The sequence below is a fragment of the Eubalaena glacialis genome, chromosome 1 (assembly GCF_028564815.1).
Source record: "Eubalaena glacialis isolate mEubGla1 chromosome 1, mEubGla1.1.hap2.+ XY, whole genome shotgun sequence".
NCBI lineage: Eukaryota > Metazoa > Chordata > Mammalia > Artiodactyla > Balaenidae > Eubalaena > Eubalaena glacialis.
This window is the reverse complement of record NC_083716.1, coordinates 167,644,522-167,665,970: the sequence shown is the minus strand read 5'-3', so window position 1 is coordinate 167,665,970 and position 21,449 is coordinate 167,644,522. Positions and strand designations below refer to the sequence as shown.

The 21,449-nt window shown below is 49.5% G+C and overlaps 1 protein-coding gene across 8 annotated transcripts in view; it reads right to left on the bottom strand.

Moving 5' to 3' along the window:
* Positions 1-21,449, bottom strand: part of TANC1 (tetratricopeptide repeat, ankyrin repeat and coiled-coil containing 1) — a 235,033-nt gene that overhangs the window by 5,448 nt on the left and 208,136 nt on the right. For all 8 annotated transcript variants that reach the window (XM_061184053.1, XM_061184097.1, XM_061184083.1 and 5 more), the window contains 5 exons: positions 7,877-8,010; positions 6,170-6,293; positions 5,658-5,833; positions 2,794-2,926; positions 1,294-1,385 (listed from right to left, as the gene is read on the bottom strand). In XM_061184053.1, the coding sequence (XP_061040036.1) occupies positions 1,294-1,385; positions 2,794-2,926; positions 5,658-5,833; positions 6,170-6,293; positions 7,877-8,010 (659 nt within the window). The remainder of the gene's footprint in view (positions 1-1,293; positions 1,386-2,793; positions 2,927-5,657; positions 5,834-6,169; positions 6,294-7,876; positions 8,011-21,449) is intronic.

The window sequence follows — 21,449 nt, the reverse complement described above, 5'->3', positions numbered from 1 at the left end:
GTAGAATGATAATTTTTCTTTTAAGAGGAACTAAAGCACGGGCTTTAAAACTCAGCACAGCACTGCATGTCATTTTCAAAGCTAAAGAAATCCATTTGCTCTGTTGGTTCTGTTGCACAGCAGGTATGAAGTCTGTCGAAAATGGCTAATAACTGCCTACCAAAATTCATATTAAAACCACTTCAAAGCCACAACAATACACACTCTGACCTCAATTTCAATCTGATTCCAGGCCAGGAACCCTGCTGGGTCATGCTATATGCCTATTTATTTGTTGTTATTAAAAAAGAAAAGGAAAAACTAAAACATAGAAAGTACAGCAGCTTCATGCCAAAAAGGATTAAAATGGTCATGATGTAGTTTTTTGTTTTCATCATCTTTTAATTCTGTCTAATCACAGACCTGGAAAGAAAAATGACCTATGGAAATGGCCTGAGCATCTCTCTAAACTCAGGGTTGGCAAACTACGGTTTCTGGGCCAAACCCGGCCTGCCACCTGTTTCTACAAACACAGTTTGACTGGGACACGGCCTGGCTCATTTGTCTGTCTGTTATCTTGGCTGCGTCTGTGCCACAAGAGCAAAGCTAGAGGGCTGTGACAGGGACCACAGAGCAAAGCCTGACATGGTTACTACTGGCTCTTTCCAGATGAAGTGTACTGCCCTCTGATCTAAATTGCATGTCTCAGTTTGAAAATTTTTACTTTAAAGTCAAATTTACTAATCTTTAAATTGTCTTTCCATTTCTAAGGGAAAAATGAGAAAAAGAAATTAATTCCACCTCCTAACTGAGTATTATCTATTACTTGACTATTTTAAGTAAAAATCTCTCCAGAAACAGTTTCAAATTCCAGAAGCTTGCAGACATTAAAATTAAGATAATAAAGGCTTGGGAGATTTCATGATTCTTTCCTTCTGAAAATGTCTCCCGAGTGTTCCTTTCCCATGTCTCATGATTCCAAGCACCAAGGAATTTCCTGTAGAATGTGCCTGTTAAACAAGAGGCACCTCTGCCTTCGTATCAAGGCTTCAGGCTGTAAGTCACAGTCACAGCCCCACGGATTCGTTCAGAAATAATGGTTCTCAAACACAAAGAGCAGTGCTTTCCACCTTGAAGATTCTGCTGTGAGGATATCAAAGCCTGGGCACGAGGCTAGGTTAGCGCTGCCCAGAACTTCTATTAGCTAAGCTATACGCATTCTGTGCAGTAGCACAGCTACATCCATTATACCCCAAACTAAGAGGCTGCTCATAGGTTGTTACAGGATCACAAGAAAAGGGCGACACCACTTACTTTGTACATCAAGTTTCCTTCCTCCATCAATTTCTGTAAAAGTATAATCAGAATATCAGGTTTGGAAGTAGCCATCGCCCAAGCAGCATTTCCTGCAAAATAAACATGCGTTCAGAGGCATTCCAGTGGGCTTGGAGCAAAGGAGCTCAATGCTTCCGTGGCCCCGTCACGGCTAAGCCCACAAACAGCAGGGAACCCAGCTGCAGAGGACACTGCGGCGTGTCCTGCAGGCCCCGCATGACAATACAGCGAAGGGAAGGGAGCATTTAGCAGGGAGCTGCACCCCGCACACCCTGTCACTTGGGGGGAAAAGAGTACTGGGACACGCAAGCATCAGTGCAGCCACGAGCCACCCCTCCTTTCTATGGGGATTTGCTTCCCAATCATCTCTTTAGTTCCCTGCAGTGCTGTCAGGACCACGCGAAGGTGGAGGCAAGGCTTCTCAGCGTCTCTCACACTCGCTGCAGAGTCACCACCAAATCCACTCTGAGACGCCAGCTCTGGCCCTGCTGCCCTCCTCCCACCATCCCCGCCCCCGGCCTCCCTGCTCCTGCCTGTGTCTCCTTCTCTCCCAGCTGACGGCACAGCCACAACCTCTGTCTAAGCCTCTTCCGAACACGCACAGGGAGCAACGCTTAAGGGCACGGCCTCAGGAGTCGGACTCAGGTTCAAGGTGACCTGCCGCTCACTAGGACCTCAGGGGAGCTATTCACCATCTTCAGGCCTGGGGTTCCTCCTCTGTAACATGATGCTTTCATCATTCCCTACTTATAGGGTAGGTGAGGATGAGATAAGTTAAAACATGAAACTGCTCAGAATAGCTCCTGATACCATGAGCTGCTTAATAATGTCATTTCACCACCTTCATCGCAGTCCCCTCCCCAGAACTGCTGGCAGCCAGAGGTCTGACGTGAAACCAGAAAAGACGGTGCCATATGGGGCGCTCTTCCCCGCACGCTGAACCCTGTGCCGTGTTCCAGCCGCCTCAGAGCTCCGGCCCCTGACATTACCCTCAAGTCACCCCGTCTGGTCTCCAGTGAGTCCCGAGAACTCTCCCTCCCAGAACCTGTGCTAGGGTTGCCACTGCCCTTCCCAGCAGACTAGCGCCACCTCCCGAACAGCAGTCCTCGCGCTCGCAGTCCTCGCGCTCGGCTGCTCATTACAACCACCCTCCAGCTCTTGCCCACCCGCCCTCGGCCCCTCCCCACAAAGGCCCCCGGAACTGCTCCCGCTGTGGCTCCCACGCATCCCCAGCACCCCCAGGGCTGGGCTGTCCTTCAACACTGGCCTCTGCTTTCTGCCCATGTGGGCTGTAATAATATGAGTCTTTTAAACACTCTGAATGACTGTGATTAACTGAGCCTTAGAGAGGGACAAAAAAAATCTCCACACGCCTGACATCTTACTTCTTAACCCGGGAGCAAGTGAGTACGGTCCCTCGCGTACTCTAAAATCTGAAGCTACCCTCCCTCTCGCTGGTGAGCTGCAGAGCTTACTGACCTAACTTGGCTCCTTTTCTCAGCAGTGTAATCACTACAGATGTGTTTCGACAACCGATGGCTCTGTCCAAGGGCCGCATGCCGCTGTGGTCCACGTGCTCGATCACGGCCCCCTTGTCGACCAGGTACAGCACCTGCAAGAGGCAGACACAGGCCCTGAGCGCGCGGGTAGCAGGAGCCCTCACCTGGCCCGATGCTGCAGCTGGTGTAGGAGCTGGCGGTCTTAGCTTCACTCTGGCCTCAGATGCTTCTGGCCTAACGGGATCCTAGAAGGGAAATGAAGCTGACATAGAACAGAGCAGAGGAGCTGCAATCCACAGCTCAAACCCGCTCTGCTAAAGTGATTTTGATGTTGGCAATGAGACAGGCAGGTGGGTGTTCCCAGGGCGGGACGTGTGTCCGTGCACCCATAGACCACAGACAGTACACGCACACTGTCACCTGTCTGTCTCACCCCACTTCCCAGGCCACAGAGACGAGATACTGTCAGCTTTTCATCTCCAATTACTTAGGAGGCAGACTTCTGCCATAGCTCCAACGTGCTGGCAGGTTATGGCAATGGCACTTCAGAAACACTCAGCTCCACACAGCCTGGGTACAGAAGCTGGGAAGATCAGGATCAACGGGACCCGATTATAACTCACTTTAAGGCTCAGGAAAGAGACCTGAATACGGGCACCGTAAAGATGGCAAGGACTGACTTGATGTGATAAAGTAGCTGTCACCTGGACTAAACAGAGAACAACAGGAAAAACCATGCTGGCCACTAAAATTGCTCTATTCACTGGAAAAGTCTGTAGCCTGCTTAGATTTTCATGTGGATCTGTTAGATCCTATCAGTCCACTAGCTGTTCAAAATGACACTAGAGGGATTAATATCCAGAATATATAAAGAACTCCTACAACTCAACAACAAAAACCTCAAAAATCCAATTTAAAAATAGGCAAAGGCTGTGATAAGCCATAATGGAAAAGAGTATGAAAAAGAATATATATATATACATATATATGTGTGTGTGTAACTGAGTCGCTTTGCTGTATAGAAGAAATTAACACATTGTAAATCAACTATACTTCAATAAAATTTAAAAAATAGGCAAAGGATCTGAATAGATATTTTTCCAAAGGTGATATACAAATAGCCAATAAGCATGTCAGAAGATGCTCATCATCACTAGGGAACTGCAAATCAAAACCACAACAAGCTATTAACTGTTAAGATGGCTGCTATCAAAAAAAGGAACGAAACAGAAAATAAGTGCTGGGGAGGGTGTGGAGAAACAGGTAGCCGTGTGCACTGTTGGTGGGAATGTAAAATGATGCACCCACTATGGATGCAGCATGGAGCTTCCTCAAAAAATTAGAAACAGAATTACCCCTCGATTGAGCAATCTTACATCTGGGTATCTATCCAAAAGAATGGATAGATCTTGAAAAATTTGCAGGCTCTCGAAGAGATGTTTGCACACCCATGTTCGTAACAGCACTATTCATAATAGCCAAGAGGTGGAAGCAACCCAAGTGCCCAATGATGGATGAATGGATTAACAAAATGTAGTAAATACATAAATGGAATATTATTCAGCCTTAAAAAAAAGGACATCCTGACATATGCTATAACATGGATGAACCTAGAAGACATTATGCCAAGTGAAATAAGTCAGTCACAAAATGACAATATTGTATGATTCCACTTGTATTCAGGGACCTAGAGCTGTCATTTATAGAGATGGAAAGTAGAAAGGTGGTTGCCGGGAGCAGGTGGTAATGAGGGCTTGCTGTTTAACGGGTGCAGTTTCAGTTTTACAAGACAAAAAAAGCCTGGACTTTGGCTGTACAACGATGTGAAATGTATGTAACACTACTGAACTCTTCACCTAGGAATGGTTACGATGGTAAATTTTATGTTATGTGTTTTTACCAAAATTTTTTTTAAATGACACTTAGAATGCTAAAATCCTTCACTCTTCCCTAATGTTGATAAACTACAGGATCTGGTAATGTAACAAGCTGAAAAAGAAAAGTGTGGAGATGTGAGGTTTAGTTAAATAGCTGTTTCTGAAAATCGACATTTAAGTACCGTTTATAATGTCCAGGAAATTGAAACTATTTAACTGTAACATCACTGCCTTGTAAAACCATCAGGCACAGACGTGCAGGGTGGGGATGGCTTCTGCTCCAAGGTCCACGGCCCCCAGCAATACAGCACCTGTCTGTCTAGCTAGTTCTCTCCTTAGACACACGTAATGATTCATAAATGATAATTTGCAAGGAGAAATGAACATTCCTCCAGCACCTGCTTGGTGCCTGGGACATGGACACTGACAAAGTGGTTTTTGCCCTGAAAGACATCTTGTGGTTTTTAGTTTATTAAGGTTTTATCCCTTCGTTCCTCAATTAGACTTAGGGCTTTGGCAAAGAGATAAAGACAGTGCCCAAAGCATTTTCTATTATTTCTAGACAAAGCCACATCGATTTAAAAACAAACCAACTGATTATTTGATTAGTAATTTCTCACATATATAAAAGTGATTTTTAAATGATCTATACAGGAATTCTATTTACATGGAAATTGTAAGAAAATAAAACGACATTTGCACGTGTGTACACATATTCACATATGTGCATGCAGCTTGTAATCATGGAATTTTAAGCCTTTAGAGTCTATTAAAATCTTTACCCCAGTTCTGGAATAGACCGCGTGCCACAGAATTAGAGGAAAACGAAAGCCACCCCACAGCACACACGTATGCCCTGGCCACACAGGGCCAGCGTCACGCACACTTGGGGATGGCTCAGCTCCCGAGTTTCCACGCGGCCCAGACGCCTGGCACAGGTGGGGAGTGTGGCCGCCGCGGTACCTACGGTCTCCGCATCGCCGTAGAAGGCGGCCAGGTCCAGGGGGCTGCGGCCGTTCTTGTCCGTCTGGTCGATCTTGGCTCCTTCCTCCACCAGGAACTGGACCACAGCCCTGTGCCCTTTCAGACAAGCCCAGCTTAATGCCGACAGACCCTCTTTGTCCAGAGAAGAAAGGGCGGCACCTGAAAGAGAAGCCCATTCACAGAACGTGAGCGTGGAAAGACAAGGCCAGAGGCAGACCCTTTCACACCCGCATCTGAAGCCAAGGGTGAAATGACCATCCCTGCTGCAGCTGAGTAAAGGGTACGTGGGATGTATCCCTATTCCCTCTACTTGTGTGCAAGTTAAAAAATTTCCATGACAAGAACACTTAACAAAAAGATTTTTTTCAAAAACAAAACAAAGACAACAACAAAAAAAACAAAAAAAGTAAATCAGAAAGTACTAAACGAGTCTGCCAAAGCTCTTGCCCTTGTCCATCCAAGAGAACCCCACGCGGTGGGGGGCAGTGCGGCTACCTTTCGAAAGGAGAAATTCCACGGTGCTCAAGTGCCCTTCACAAGCAGCCACCATGAGGGGCGTCCGGCCCTGTTTGTCACTTAGGTTCACATCACAGCCACGGTCCAACAGCAACCTAACGATCTGAAAGAAACACTCGGGATTACACGCTTCCTGCTGCCCCTTAAATCACGTGCTCTCTACTCGGGACGGTTTTTCCACCTTTCAGAGTAGTGAAAGGACTCTCCTCTTTTTGAAAACCCCTGTAAGCCGTGTGATCCACGGGGCCTGTAAAATCTTTCTGCTGTATTCCTTTGAACAGACTCTTCTCCCAAATACATCTTCTCTTTAACAAGCCTAATTCATTACTATGTCTATAAAACATGCACACACAGGCAGAAGTTTGGAGGAGGGAGGATTCCAAGCACAGTCAAGTGATGACAGGACAGCCACTACGGGCACGTGGGGGAGCTGAGCAGAACTAAAGGGGGCGCACGACAGCCACGGCCCCACGGCGGCGCTGACACCACGTTCCTGCAGCAGGAGGGCACGGCACGGGCAATGGATGCGACAACACTCACCCACCCTCTCCCCTCAGCAGTCTGCTTCCTGAGGCTCAGGATGGGGGGACCTTCATAGCAGGTGATTTTTAGCAAAGCTTCCTGGAGGAGTTTCAGCCTCCAAGTTATGCCTTTAAACAGTACATGGTGAGAAGGGGAAAAACCACCCAGAGAGGCGACTCCTACAATGACCATCCTGGAGGGAACTGCTCTGTCCAGGGGGTTGTGGTCCAGCCTCTCTCCCTCTGGCGCCGCGCTTGTTTTATTGCCACCACAGCAGAAGGTGGCATATTCCCACTGCTCTCTTGTTCTTGACACACTAACAAATGTCTCCAGACTTCCGCATGACTTAGGGAACACGGAGAACAGGAGAGAGGATTATTGGCTAGGGCATCGCAAGGACTTGTGAGACTGACAGGGAGTGGCCGGTACAAACCAAGCTCTTAGAAACGGGAAGGAGAAAAGCCAGAATCTCGGTGGGGCACCCTCACAGCTCCTACCAGCAGAGCCAGCAGGAATCGGAAGGGTTGCGACTCCACGCTGTAAACTTGGGTCTAGAAAATTCCTTCTATAACGGACATGATGGTGAAATCCATCTGTCTGTCTGCAGCTGTGTGTAAGCTGGTACCGGGCATGGGGTAGATACATGGTCACTGTTTACAAAATGAAGGAATAAATGACTGAACCACTGCTATCAAGGACCCATTGCTCCCTTAATTAAACTAAAAGCAACGATGCGTCGCTCCTTGTAGAAGAAACCAGCCTGAATCACAGTGCAGGACCAGAGGGAAAAGGCATCCCCTCCCAAGGAGCACAACAAGGCCGCTCCTCCCCCAAGCCTGCCGGACAAGTGCGTCGCACAAGCACAGCAGCCGCTGTGTTACAGCAAGTCTTCTGCTGTCGGGACGGGGTGCACCCACTCCATTTCCCCTCCCCGGTTACGGGGAAGCAGCTGTGGGTCTCTGACCTGGTTACCGGCCTTGCTCCCTGTTACCAGCCAACGTGGCTGACTGTGCTAGACTGTCAAATGTCTGCCTCGATACAGCAGTGCTCACGGCACAGGCAGAAGCCAAGAACGTGAAGAAGACAGGGCCCAGCAGGGGAGACGGGCAGCAGCGAACTCCATCCCATTCACTGTTTCTGAAGCGCTCGGGATCCCCCGGGTACCTGCCAATGCCCCTGGCGTGCCGCGCAGAACAACGGAGGGACGCCTCTCCTGTTAGTCCGAGACGCGGCGGCTCCACGCTCCAGCAGCAGCTCGCAGACCTCCAGCTTGCCTCGTCCTGCAGCGGCCGTCAGGGCTAGAGGGAGGTCACAGGGGAGGGGGAGTCTGTTAGCGTGACGGCCACATGGTGGTGGCTAAAGGGGGCCGCAGGTTCTCCCACACCCCTCCCACTGAGAGCAGGGGGACCGCACATCCTGTCCCCCTTGAATCTGGGTAGGCTCTGTGACACCTTTCTCTTTCTTTCTTTTTTTAAAATTTTTTTTTGGCTGCATCGGGTCTTAGTTGCAGCACGCAGGACCTTTCGTTGTGACACGCAGGCTCTTCGTTGTAGCATGCCGGCTTCTCTCTAGTTGTGGCGCGCAGGCTCCAGAGCGCGTGGACTCTGTAGCTGTGGCCCGCAGGCTCCAGAGTGTGTGGGCTCTGTAGTTTGCAGCACGCAGGCTCTCTAGTTGAGGCGCGTGGGCACAGTAGTTGTGGCGCGCGGGCTTAGTTGCTCTGCGGCATGTGGGATCTTAGCTCCCCGACCAGGGATTGAACCTGCGTCCCCTGAGTTGGAAGGTGGATTATGTACCACTGGACCACCAGGGAAGTCCCTCTGTGACCCCTTTGACCAACAGAACAGAGCAGAAATGATGCTGTGCCAGTGCGTGGGCCCAGGCCCTAAGGTGGGCAACTTCCACTTCCTTGAGCGCTCCTTGGATCCAGCGGCCACGCTGTGAGGAAGCCCAAGCAGCCCTGAGGTGAGACCCACTGGGAGAAGCTGTGTGTGGCCAACATCCTAGCAGACAGCCAGCAACACTGTCAACTATGTGCGTGTGTGCCGTCCTGGAAAGGGATCCCCAGACCCAGTCAAGCCACACCAGCTAGAGCTGTGAGAGCAGAGATGAGCCATCCCTACAAGCCTGGCCCAAATGCAGATTCAGGAGCCACTAAGCGTTTGTTTTACTGTTGTCTTTTTTCACAGTAAGAGACAACGAGAATATAGGGCCACACAAACGCAGAGATCAGAATTACTGTCCAGACCAGCTTCTTACCCTAAAGTCATACATTTCAATCAACAAGAACTAACGATTGCTGAGGCAGTGAGAGCATATCACATCATTCCTGCCTTCAGGGAGCTTAGAATTTCTGTAACAAGTCCAGATCCTGGGTTAAGAATGTCAACAAAGGAACAAAAGGACAATTAGACTGTGGAGGGCCTTGAGTGCCCAGGCGAACAGCGCAGTGTGATCCTGAGGCAGGGAGCTGCAGCTGGCAGCAGAGGTGCTGCGGGAAGGTCAGCCGAGGACAAAACGAGAACGGTGTGAAGGGAAAGAATGCAGGCCAAGAGTCCTCACGACACCCGCACAACAGTGACTGCGCCCCCCCACCCCCAAGGCGTGATTCCTAATGGGGGCTGAGGAGGCAGAAAGAGGGGTTTAGTTAGAAGGGGGGCTCTGCCATGGCATGAACCACTGTCTAGAGGGAAGAACAGTGGCAGGTTGCGGGGACAGCCCCAGGCCAAGACAAAGCTCTTCAGCAGAGAAGAGGACAGGAAGGGGCGAGGGTGGGAGACGGAGACACCGCAGGAGGGAGTGTCTACGACGCAGAGGGGGAAGGAGAGGGTGGAGCCTGACGCTGCGGCTCGGCTCGAGTCCTAGGGCGACTCTGTCTCTACATACAACCTCACACCTCAAACTTCTGGCTTCCTGAATAAAGTAAGCGTCCCTCCAAATCAGTCAGACGTCTCAGTATGAAAACTAGGAAGACACAGGAATAGATCCTTCACAAAAGGTGAAGTCCAAAGGCCAACGAACTTATGAAAAGTGCCCAACCTCACTAGCAGTCCAAGTAATTGAGAAATGGGACCCACTGCTGGTTGAGGACGTACACATCCTTCCACGCAGCAACCCAGGTGTAGATGGGTGCCCGGACGTGCCCCTGGAGCACACGGGGAGGCGTGCTTGTGACAGCCTGAGCTGGAGCAGCCCAGCTGGCTGTGGACAGCCGACCACAGGTCATGGTGCAAACACTGCACGGCCACCAAATAAACACCACACGGCTAAATGCAGCGCAACGGGTCCGTCTCCCAAATTTAACAGAGATTCCAAGAAGCAAAACACAGAAGAACACACAGGGCGATAGCTCAGAACTGAGCACTGCTGGGTGGTCTCAGGACAGGCCCACAGTGGCCCCCTTTCCGAGAGGGCAGGGCCGGCTCCGCTGGGAACCCTGGGCCTCCCGGCGTCGCTGAGACGGGGAGACAGGGGCTCAGCAATGCAGATGCCCTGTGTCCTCTCCAGACCCCCTCTCAGGACAGACATCATGCCTACTCCAGCTCCGTCAGCCCAGCCATGGTTTAACTCCCAGGACCGCACACGCCAAAAGGATGTAAACGTGACACCTGGACCTCGTCTCCCTCTCAGGGACAAAGAAGTCGCCATCCGCTTTACTGATTTTCTCAAGACAGGGCAACCAGTACAAACCACAGAAGGAGTGGAAGCTATCTCAGGTCTCGACCACAGGTGCCATTCCTATCCGAGTTACACAGACAGGCGCGTTGTCACCCATCGCACATCTACACTTGTAAATAAGTTACAAATAAATACCGTAAACAGACTAGATATCGGTTTATATACTGATGCACTGGGCTGGAGGTGGGAGCTCCCATACCCCAAATGTCTGAACATCAGTGGCCAAGTGATCCTGTCTGTCCTGTGAGCTTCTACACTAGTGGGTCCTGGTCCTGCTGCCGGGCATGCCCATCACGGTCTGTTCCTGCCACGGCGTGAATGTTGACGATTCTGACGTAACGTGGGCCGTGGGGCGCTTTTCTATACACTGTCTGGATGGGTCTAACACCACATCCCTGCAAGCGGGGGGGTTTGTGAGATGGAAGATCTGGACGCTGAGCCACTCCCTGGGCCTGCGGCTCCTTTGTATCCTTCCTGCAATTAGGGAGCCCCTCCTCTGCCGGGAGCGGACTGTGGCACGGAGCGGGCACAGGCGCTGCAGGCGGGGACGTGGCCAGGCGCAGGCAGGACACAGTGGACGTAATAAGCTCAAGGCTCTTCCGTCTGACGAGGCCCGAAGCAGCTGATCACCATGACATTCCAGTCTCTTTTATTTGGTAAACAGGTTTCATCTGCATTATAAGTGGGGCCTTTAAGTCAGGATTTCTCTTGCAGCTGCCACTGATTTTTTTTTGCAACAGCACATCAAAAATGACAGCCCGGCACTAAAAATAGGGCCCTGTGTTTGAAGGAGGTGCCAGAGGAGCCAGAAGTTAGAACAGCTGACAGTCGGAGGGGAGCGCCGCCCAGGCCTGGAGACGGGGCTGGATTCCCTTCTCCCTTCCAGCCTGACTGGCTGCACTTTTGGTGATCAGCTTTCCTTTGAGATGGTAAAGCACCTATCAGCACAGGCTGGGAGTATCACACAGCTGGCCTAAAAGGGATCACACTTCCCCATCTCGCTTTCACCCGATGCCCCAAACAACAGGACCTGTGTTTTCCTTTTTCTACTCAGAGGGAATCTTTTTGGCGCCATCACTCAGGACCCCTGAGGCTAAGGGTGTATCTCAAGTTCTAGCAGCCAAGAGGATTTAAGGATACCATATTCGGAAACAAGCGAGGCTGAAGAATAGTCAACCAGATGCTTAAACAAACAAAACCACGACAGAACTCTGCTCAGGAATTTCAGCTATTCTGCTGAAAAGGCTGTCCTCCGAGCAGAGCACCAGTCCCTAACAAGGGTCAGCGCACTCTGCCTGGCCGGAGGAGAAGGTGGGGTGGTGGGGGGCCGGACAGGAGGAGAGCGCGCCTGGCAGTAGGGCAAAGCCCTGGCTTCTGGCCAATGGAATTCAGAGAGGAAGGAGAAAAAAGACTTGGTATGAAACGGGGGCTCTAAAAATCAACCTGAGCTCATGGTGCTTCTTAAGACTCAAACTGAACATAACTTCTTCTACTGCAAAATCCTCAACAAGATGGCATTTTTGTAATTAAATTCCCACGAAGGCATGTGTCATTTTCTGATTAATTTTACCTCGGCAATACTGTCTTCTGTCTTCAGAGCATGAGTACGTTTGTCGTGGCAGGTGTTCATTTTAAGAAAACCCAACGGACCCTCAACAATACGAAATCCTCACTGAAAACATCAGTGAGAGATGGTTCCTGGTAAAATGGATCATTTGCAGGAATCTTTTAAGAACTAAAGTTCTCTGGGCAAAGATGTGATTTACGAAAGCTCAACGGCAACTTGCCTGGAACACAGTCATTCCATAAGCAGGGCTGTTTGTGATATTTTATGGCAGGTCTGTCCCTCAAACACACAGGGATGTGTTCCTGGGCCAGGCCAGCAGGCCCGGGGGCTTCAACAACGGATTGTCGACCCCTCTGCCCACATGCTTCTCTCCCGACTTACAGGAAAGGGTGACAGGTCAGAGCACACGCAGGCAGTCCCTGCTTCTGGACAGTGACCTTTTCATACACCACACGGTGATGAGCCAGCCCAGCCTCCTAGGCCCCAGCTGAGCACGTGAGCCAGAACAGTGCGCACCCGCAGAAGCACGCTTCCTGCCGGCTGAGGTGGCTGCCCGGGTCGTGGGCAGCGTGGCTCGGCTTTGCTTCCATACGTGTGTTCACTGGTGTGATTTATTTCCTATCATGCTGCCTTTTCCCATCTTTTACAAAAATGGGTGGAAAATGAATAGTAATAAGCAGCAGGGTTCTCATAAATGTCATCTAGTTGCGACCAAGATGGAAACCATTAGATGCGACAAAGGCAGTGAAGACAGAACCTGGGCCGGAGAAGAACAAAGGTAAAAAGTGCACGTGGGGGCTTCCCTGGTGGCGCAGTGGTTGAGAGTCTGCCTGCCAATGCAGGGGACATGGGTTCGAGCCCTGGTCCGGGAAGATCCCACGTGCCGCGGAGCAACTGGGCCCATGAGCCACAGCTACTGAGCCTGCGCGTCTGGAGCCTGTGCTCCGCAACAAGAGAGGCCGCGATAGTGAGAGGCCCGCGCACCGCGATGAAGAGTGGCCCCCACCTGCCACAACTGGAGAAAGCCCTCGCACAGAAACGAAGACCCAGCACAGCCATAAATAATAAATAAATAAATAAATAAATAAATAATAAAAAGAAACGTCAATCTTTAAAAAAAAAAAACTTAAAAAAAAAAGTGCACGTGGAATGCTGGGGAATTCTCAGCTATTTTATCTAAATGCTGAAATGTAATTTGGGATTCTATAATTTTTTAAATCTCTTTGGGAATGGCAGCCCCTCACCCTGCACTTAACAAATAACCTCTCGAGGAGTTGTCACCCCAGAGGCTAGTCGGCCTGTGTTTTGCTTTGCTGCCCTTTGGGTCTGGGCAGGGCTGCCACTCAGAGAGGCTGGTCCCAAAGGCCTCTGAATGAAAGCAGCGCCCTGTCCCCGCCCCGGGAAGTCAGGCAACACCCCCTCCCCCTCCACCTTCTACGGACAGGGCTGAGATTTATAAAAGTCCAGTATCATAGCCTTGCTTTGTTAGGTATTTCCTTCCTGGCTGAAGGAGGGGAGGGCTTCCATTAGAAGAACAAACTCTCCAACAGCTATAAATTCTTCATCTCCGCAAAGATGTGACTCCTCAACAATGCAAAGGATAAAATAAAAGACAAAAAAAAAAAAAAAAAGACAACAAAGATTGCTCTCACTGAAAAATGCCATTGCACAGGGAGATGAACCCCCAGGAGCCTCCAGCACCCCCAGCCTTGACAGACGCCCGTGCTGGGAGGGTGACCTTACGAACAGGAAGCCGGCTCTGCCCAAAAGCTCTCTGAAGCTCACCAGTGGCTATTTGGAACACCTTCCTTATTGTTCTGACCCTGCCTCGTCATTCTGCACTTGGCATTAAGTCTCCCAGGAGGGCCTGCAGCTGCAGGCCGGGCTGGGGTCAAGGAGAGGGAATCTCTGTGACAAGGCAACAGGCAGCAGCCAAACCACACATAAAGATGCCCCCACCAAATCAGTCCATTTCCCAATGAACTACTTACAAAGCAAGGCAGAAACCAAATCTGAGGAACCAAGACACCCCTGGCACGTGACCAGCTCTAGAGTAAAAACATGCTGTCAGTCTCTGTACACAGGTTAAATATGAACCTCAAATTACCAAGGAATTTTTTTATAGAAATAAAATGTGTAATTGCCACTAAATGGGACTTCACACGTGACCAAAATTCTTTTCCATCCTTCAAATACATAAAGGAATTGCAAAGTAACTAAGATTCTGTCACTTAAGCATTCATTTCAATGCTCTATCAAGACCAAAGGTATAGCATAAATATATTACAATAATTAATATCAACAATCAGCTCATCACAACCTTCACAGCATATCGTATCTGTTGAACACTTAGGGCTGCTGAGCTCTGGGCAAAAGACTATGGGTGAATTCTTATTTAAGCTTGACAAGAATCCTTTGAATTAGAAGATTATGATGTCCATTTTATTGAGGTGAAGGAACTGAGTCACAACAGTTACATCATTTGCCCTGAATCATAAAGCTGATTCAGTGTCAGTTAGAAATTAAACCCAAGCAGCCGAAAGAACCTGGAGGCATGCTCTCAATCAGAATAGGAAGATCCTGATTATCGGAGAGTTTTGGTCCTGGTTCTGCCAACCATTCACTGTGAAACCTTGATGAAACAATTAAATTTCTTTGGACCTCAACTATCTGCACCTATACCATAAGCTTATTAGTCTCTTTCAGTGATATGTTTTGTGATTCTAAGGATCCTAGGTCTTTAGAACTTTAAAAGAAGGATAAGAAAACAGTGCAATGTGAGATGACTGGACAAGACGGCAGAACAGAAGGACCTTGAGCTTACCTCTTCTCACAAGCAAAACAGGAAGATCCTGACATATTTTAATAATATACTCTGACACTGGTAAACTGCTTCCTACATGATGCTTCATGGCCCTTCAAATTCATAAATTAATTTAATATACAACTAACTTCTGGGATTTCCCCGGCGGTCCAGTGGTTAAGACTTTGCCTTCCAATGAGGGGGGGTGCAGGTTTGATCCCTGGTTGGGGAGCTAAGATCCCACATCACATGCCTTGGGGCCAAAAAACCAAAACATAAAACAGAAGCAATATTGTAACAAATTCAATAAAGACTTTAAAAATGGTCCACATCAAAAATCTTAAAAAAAAAAAAACACAACAACTAACTTTTATGAGGCAAGTACCACTCATCCTGGTTTTGCAGATGAGGAAAATATGGTCCAGAGAAGTTGAACAACTCACCTAAGGTCACACAGCTAGTGGGAGGGAGGATAGGATTTGAAGTCAGGGAGTCTGGCTGGAATCTGAGTTCTTAATTCTCACACTTCTGCCCCTAAAAAGTCTCCTTTAAAAAAATATCCAACTAATCAAACAGACTATGAATGTTGTTTTAGAACAAGGGTACTAGAAAACACTTTTCTTCTCCTGAAGAACTGTTAAGCTTTCTCCCACAGACAGTAAGAATAATCTGTAATGACTATGTTTCCTTCTAACTCTGGTCACACAGCATCCTAAGGCCAAAACAGTAGCTCGACCTAGTAAACATTCAGGACATTATGGCAGGAATATCCCTGCTCTTCCTCATGTCCTATTCCTGACTTTTTTCCCTTTTCTTATATGTATTAATTCAAGTAAGCCTCTTCAAATCCTTTGAGGAATAATGTGTGCTATAAATAACATAATTCAATTTAAAAACAATTTCCTAAAATACGGATAACATAAATCATGTTTCATACAGACTTTGTGCCAAAAATGCATCAGAAGATCACAGCTTTGACCAGCTGTCACTTCTGAAGTGTGCTGAGAATGCTCACATTTTGGACAGATCCTCTTACACACCAAATTATCTAAAGCATGTACAACGTGCTCCTCCTTCCTTCTTCTCTCCTCAAAGGGCTGGGCGTGGGCTGAGGAGAACAGAGTTACAGGCAGGACCCCACGTGAGGGGTCAGTGTAAAAAGGGGGGCAGTTTCGACAAAACCGTCCTACACAAGTTGAGATCCAGGCTCAAAAAGAGAGAATCCAAATATCACTGCGGTAAGAATTTGAAAGAATCAAGGATGATTTTTCCGTGGGAGAGCAGGTCAACCACGTGCAGTCCTGTTAGGAGGGAGTGACCAAAAGAACAAGCAGCCGTGTTTGTGGGTAAAGATGCTCTAAGCTACCAAAATGTAGACGAGCACATGCTTTTATGGTGAAAGCCCAAGTTTTGTTTTTGTTTTTTTAATGAATAGGAAGGAACTCACTAGAACAAAGGCCTCTGTGGACAGCGAAAGCTGTACAATGAAGGCAGAGCACAGGGTCCTGGTAAGCAGTCAAGCTACCGGTGCATCTACACCTGAAATGTCCCTGCGGGTTTCTACGGGCCCCTGCTCCTTGCCCCTCACCTGCCCCGTAGGACAGGGACGCACAGGTCCGCTGATTCCTGCTGGCCTCTCAGCAGAGGAAAGGTCTCCAGAACACACCCACGTCAGGGGCAAACCCCAGGGGTCTGCTAGAGCAGGAAGGGGGCAGGGTGTGGACAAACCCAGTCCCTTTGGTTCTTACCCCCCACATCCTCTCTATTGTTAGGGTGACCCCACGCCCATCTCCCTCCTTCCAGAGCCTGCGCTACCCCCTCCCCCAGTACCTACATGACCCCCTTCCCCAGTGCCTACATTACTCAACTTTGTCCCTCCCCTTGCACCGTCCTAGGTTATTCCCCAATTCCCCTCCATTCAGGGTCCAGAGCTCCCCCCTCCCATCCTCTCCAGGGTTCTGGGTTATCCACCCTTCCCCTCCCTTCCTAGGTCCTGGGTTGCCCCCTCCATCCAGGATCCTGGATCACCTCTCTCCCCCCCATTCTGGGTTATCCCCTCCCTCATACCCTCTAAGGTCCTGGGTTACCCCTCTTTCATGTTTTCATGCTAAGGACAACCAAGAACTTCTACCTTCGTAGGTCCTGGGTTGTCCCCTCCATCCAGGATGCTGGATCACCTCTCCCCCCCCCCCATTCTGGGTTATCCCCTCCCTCATACCCTCTAAGGTCCTGGGTTACCCCTCTTTCATGTTTTCATGCTAAGAACAACCAAGAACTTCTACCTTCCTAGGTCCTGGGTTGCCCCCTCCATCCAGGATCCTGGATCACCTCTCCCCCCCCCATTCTGGGTTATCCCCTCCCTCATACCCTCTAAGGTCCTGGGGTTACCCCTCTTTCATGCTAAGGACAACCAAGAACCTCTACCTTGTTTAGGACTGACAGAAACCTGGATGTCCACCAATCTTACTGTACTTTCCTAAAGCAAACACTAGCAGGGGAAGGAAGGCCTGGACAAGGATTTCCCAACAGCAGTGCTGGTGAGGGGCTCGGGAGCTCCAGAAAAACCGGGTGTCTTCAGTGTACAAGACAAGTCACTTGCTTTTCTCTACAAGGTACATTTAGTAAATTCCTTCACACAAATTCTCCACATGCCCCAACAAGCAAGAGACCAATTCTTTTCTTTCCAGTCTCTCACCTGAATTCTGCCCTGAGATGTACCTAACCTGTGTGAAGGCCAAACTCAATCCAGTAAGTCTCAAGCGTTCTTTAAATTCTTACCAAACAATAGCCCTCCTCTCTCCAAAAAACCTAAGGTAAAATCTGAATAAACAAAGGGTTATTTTTAAATCAACAAGGCATCCTGTCACCTGGCATGCATGCACACCGAGTTCTGGGGTGGCTTTGGGTGTGATGAGCTCTGCTGTCCGTGGTCCCTGAAATGAAAGCAGAAGGACACCTCACCCCCAGAAGGACAGGCAGAGCCCCAGAGTGGAAACTGAAGCAGCTGTATGGAGACGAGAGGGAAACTTTTAAGACATCAAGGACGAAGTACAACTCATTACCTGGCTTCCTGGCCCCGTAAGGAAACAGATGTGAGGACCCCTCCCCCAAGACTGGCCTGGAAATGCCCACACCCCAGCTGACAGGCTGGGCCTGAGACTCAAGTCCCATCCAGAATTCCGTGCAGAATTAGAGAAGAGTGACCTGTGATCAGCATACATGCTGGCCTAAACTGCCTGTGAGAACTATGATAATGGAGGGCCACGCAGCTAAATACTGGGGAGAAAACTTCAGCCCTTCTTAGAAAGAGAGGAAAAGACGGTGTTGTTAACAGCTTTGGCAATAAAAACGTAGTGTTTACAATGATTCAACTTCTTTGGAAAGTATTTACCAACTAAAAGAGCATGGACAACATAAAAGAACACTTGGCATGAAACATTTCCGTCAGACATCTACCTCCCTCTGATGGGGCCTCTCAGGTCAGAAATTAGGGAAGGGCAGCCCTTGGGAGCAGTCGTATGACAGGCGGGACAGTGTCCTGTCCGTTTGTGAGGCCCACGGCTCCAGGCCTGCCGCAGACCAGCTGTGAAGCAGTGAGAAGGATTTCCGAGGAACAACAGTGTGAGGGCGCGGCACATCGGGGCAGTGGGCAGTCGGGCGGGTGACGCAGGGAGGGAGATGTTATGGACACACAGATGGGGCTGGCACGGTCCATCCTGGCCTGTCACCCGTGCCCACACCACGTGTGGCTGCTAATAGCTGGGTGTTCCAAAAGATGTAACCCAGCACCCAGCCACACTGATCACTGGGACGAAGGCATCTCAGCCAGCCTGGAATCCAGAAGGACGTGACCTGCGCAACGACAGACATGAAGACACCAGAGGATTGGGTCCCGACGAGCAACTGGGCTCCTTACCTCTCCCCTCCAACAACACAATTTCTCCCAAATTATTCTGCAAAGTGAGTGTCACCTACCCTAAAAGTTACCTAGCTTTGTTTTCTCTAAACCCGCTGTCCACTCATTCAACACCTATGTGACAAGCACCAGACAAGATCAGTGGCTAGTGGCTACCTGGCTGGACAGCACAGAACGCAAGCATTTCCATCACCACAGAAAGTTCTACTGGACAACATGAGACCAGACACAGTGACCACACACAGAGATGAGCACAAGAGACCTGGAAAGTTCTGCCCCCCTGAAGCCCACAATTTGGGGACGACAAGCTTTCATCAAATAAGCAACACCAACAACCGAATTTATCAGTCGTAAATACTACGAAGGGAACTGCAAGGTGACCCCAAGGGGCCGGGGCTGGGAAGTCTTTGCTTACAAGACAGGCAAACTAGCTGAAACAGAAGGGCCTTTATGCCCCTGTAAAGAGCGTGAAGTTCTGCCGAGAGACAGACAGCAGGCTCACAGACTTGAGAGTGGCCTAGAGTTTGGAAGCACAGTTCCTCTGACAATTCACAACACCATGAGGTCACCAGTTAGGCATTTCTGATCATTTCAGTTTGGGCAGATTCCCATCACACACTGACAAGGAAACAGTAACTCGGTTAGGTCAAGACTTCGTGGGAGCCAGTACTTGCTTGTCATGGCTGTGGAATGCCTGAAACAGAGATAACACAAAGCATCTGATGCGTTCTTGTCATGGTTCAGGCTGCCCGGAGACCATGGGATCAAGGCTGTCCGACCAAGAGTGTGAACGTCACGAGCAAAGGGTCTCGGCTGCCTCGCGGGCAGAGCTGCTTGGTGGAGATGCACCCCAAGCCCACTGCGCAGTAGCTCCGAGCTTTCTCCTTACTCCCCCCCTCCACCTGAGTGTCACACTCCTTCAACTGCGTGAGCCCGAGAAGCGCTAAAGAGCTACAGGACTGATTTTTGAAGGGCTGGATCTAGACATCAAACAGACGTAAAAAGCAAATGGCTCCAAATGCTGGTGGAAAGGGAAACTTACATAAATTAGGCCCTCTGCTCTCCAAAACCAGTAGAGATACAGGCATAACTCATTTAATTGCACTTTGCAGATATTGCCTTTGCTCACTTTGTGCCTCGGTGTCATGTTTTGGTAATTCTTGCAGTATTTAAAATTTTTTCATTATTATTATATACTCGCTATGGTGATCTGTGATCTGTGATCAGTGATCTTTGATGTTATTATTGCAAAAAGATTACAACACACCGAAGGCTCAGATGATGGTGAGCATTTCTTTAGCAATAAAGTATTTTTAAATTAAGGTATATATGTTTTTTAAAGACATAAAGCTATTACACACTTAACAGACTACAGTACAGTGTAAATGTAACTTACATGCGCTGGGAAACCAAAAAATTTGTGAGACTCACTTTTACTGTGCCATTCACTTTATTACAGCGGTCTGGAACCAAAGTCACCATATATCGCCAAGGCACATCTGTATTCTGCAACTTTTCTTAAAACTCTGAGTTTACTGCAAGAAACCCCAAAGTAAACATTGTTCCCATTTTAGATGAACCTCTTAAAAACCTACTCTGGACACTGTCTTGTCTCTTTATACCTAAGGCAGGAGCCACCCCCTTTCGGGACACTGTTTGGTGACTCCAGGTCACCAGCAGGGAGACGCTCAGGGCACTGAAGGCACACAACTGAGCCTACTGCCATCACCTCCACACGGATGGGCCTGGGTAACAGGGGGCCTCCCGTGGGGCTGCGCCCCCTGTGCTCCCTCCTCCCCGGCTGTCTGCCGTCATTATCTCTCACCGATGACCTGCTGCTTCCAGTCGGCAACAGGCACGAAAGCTCCCCCGGGATGGTAAGGGTCCCTCCCGGCAGAAAAGTGGAGGAGGACTTTGTGCACCGATTTAGCGCTCCCACCTCCTGGACGGGGCGGGGAGAGGACAGATGGGCGGGTAGCTGTGCTCCAAACAGGGCGGCGTAGCGCTGCACGGAAACCAGCGGGCCCTTCAAAGATGGGCAGGTGAGCCAAGAACACACCCCAGAGACCCTCTCTTGGAGCCCCATCAGCTGGCATTTTAAAGCCAAGCTGTTCATAGCTAACCTACACTGAACAGACTTGTAGGAACTCACACAAGGGTCAAACAGAAATAAGGAACTGCATTATTGACACACAGCGTCTGGTTGTCCCGTCACCTGCCCACACCCCAGACACGATCACTCTTGGGATCCTACCCCCTCACTGTGGTTGGAGACAGACAAGCTCCATCCTAGAGTGTTTTAGACACAAAGCACCATTGACCACACCCAGGAAAGAGGATCAAACAAACCAGGAAGCAAAACTATCGCTTTCACTCTGAGGGTCCCTAGCAATTAGAAAGAGCGCACAGAGCAGCTGCTGGGGACCCACCAGCCGGCGGCTTGGTGAGAACAAGGACGATGAGCTGACCCATCCACTCAGGCTGTCATCCGCATCGGGGCCTTCTCTTCCAGAAGGCACGTGGGGTCAGGTAATGTGGACCCTGTGTGGCCAAATCCCAAACACAGACCTCACAATCTGGGCAGTGCAGTAGACACTCGTGCAAAGCCCCATATTTGCAGATGTTTTCTCATCTAAAACCTCCTCCTCGGGCTTCCCTGGTGGCGCAGTGGTTAAGAATCCTCCTGCCAATGCAGGGGACACGGGTTCGAGCCCTGGTCCGGGAAGATCCCACATGCCGCGGAGCAACTAAGCCCGTGAGCCACAGCTACTGAGCC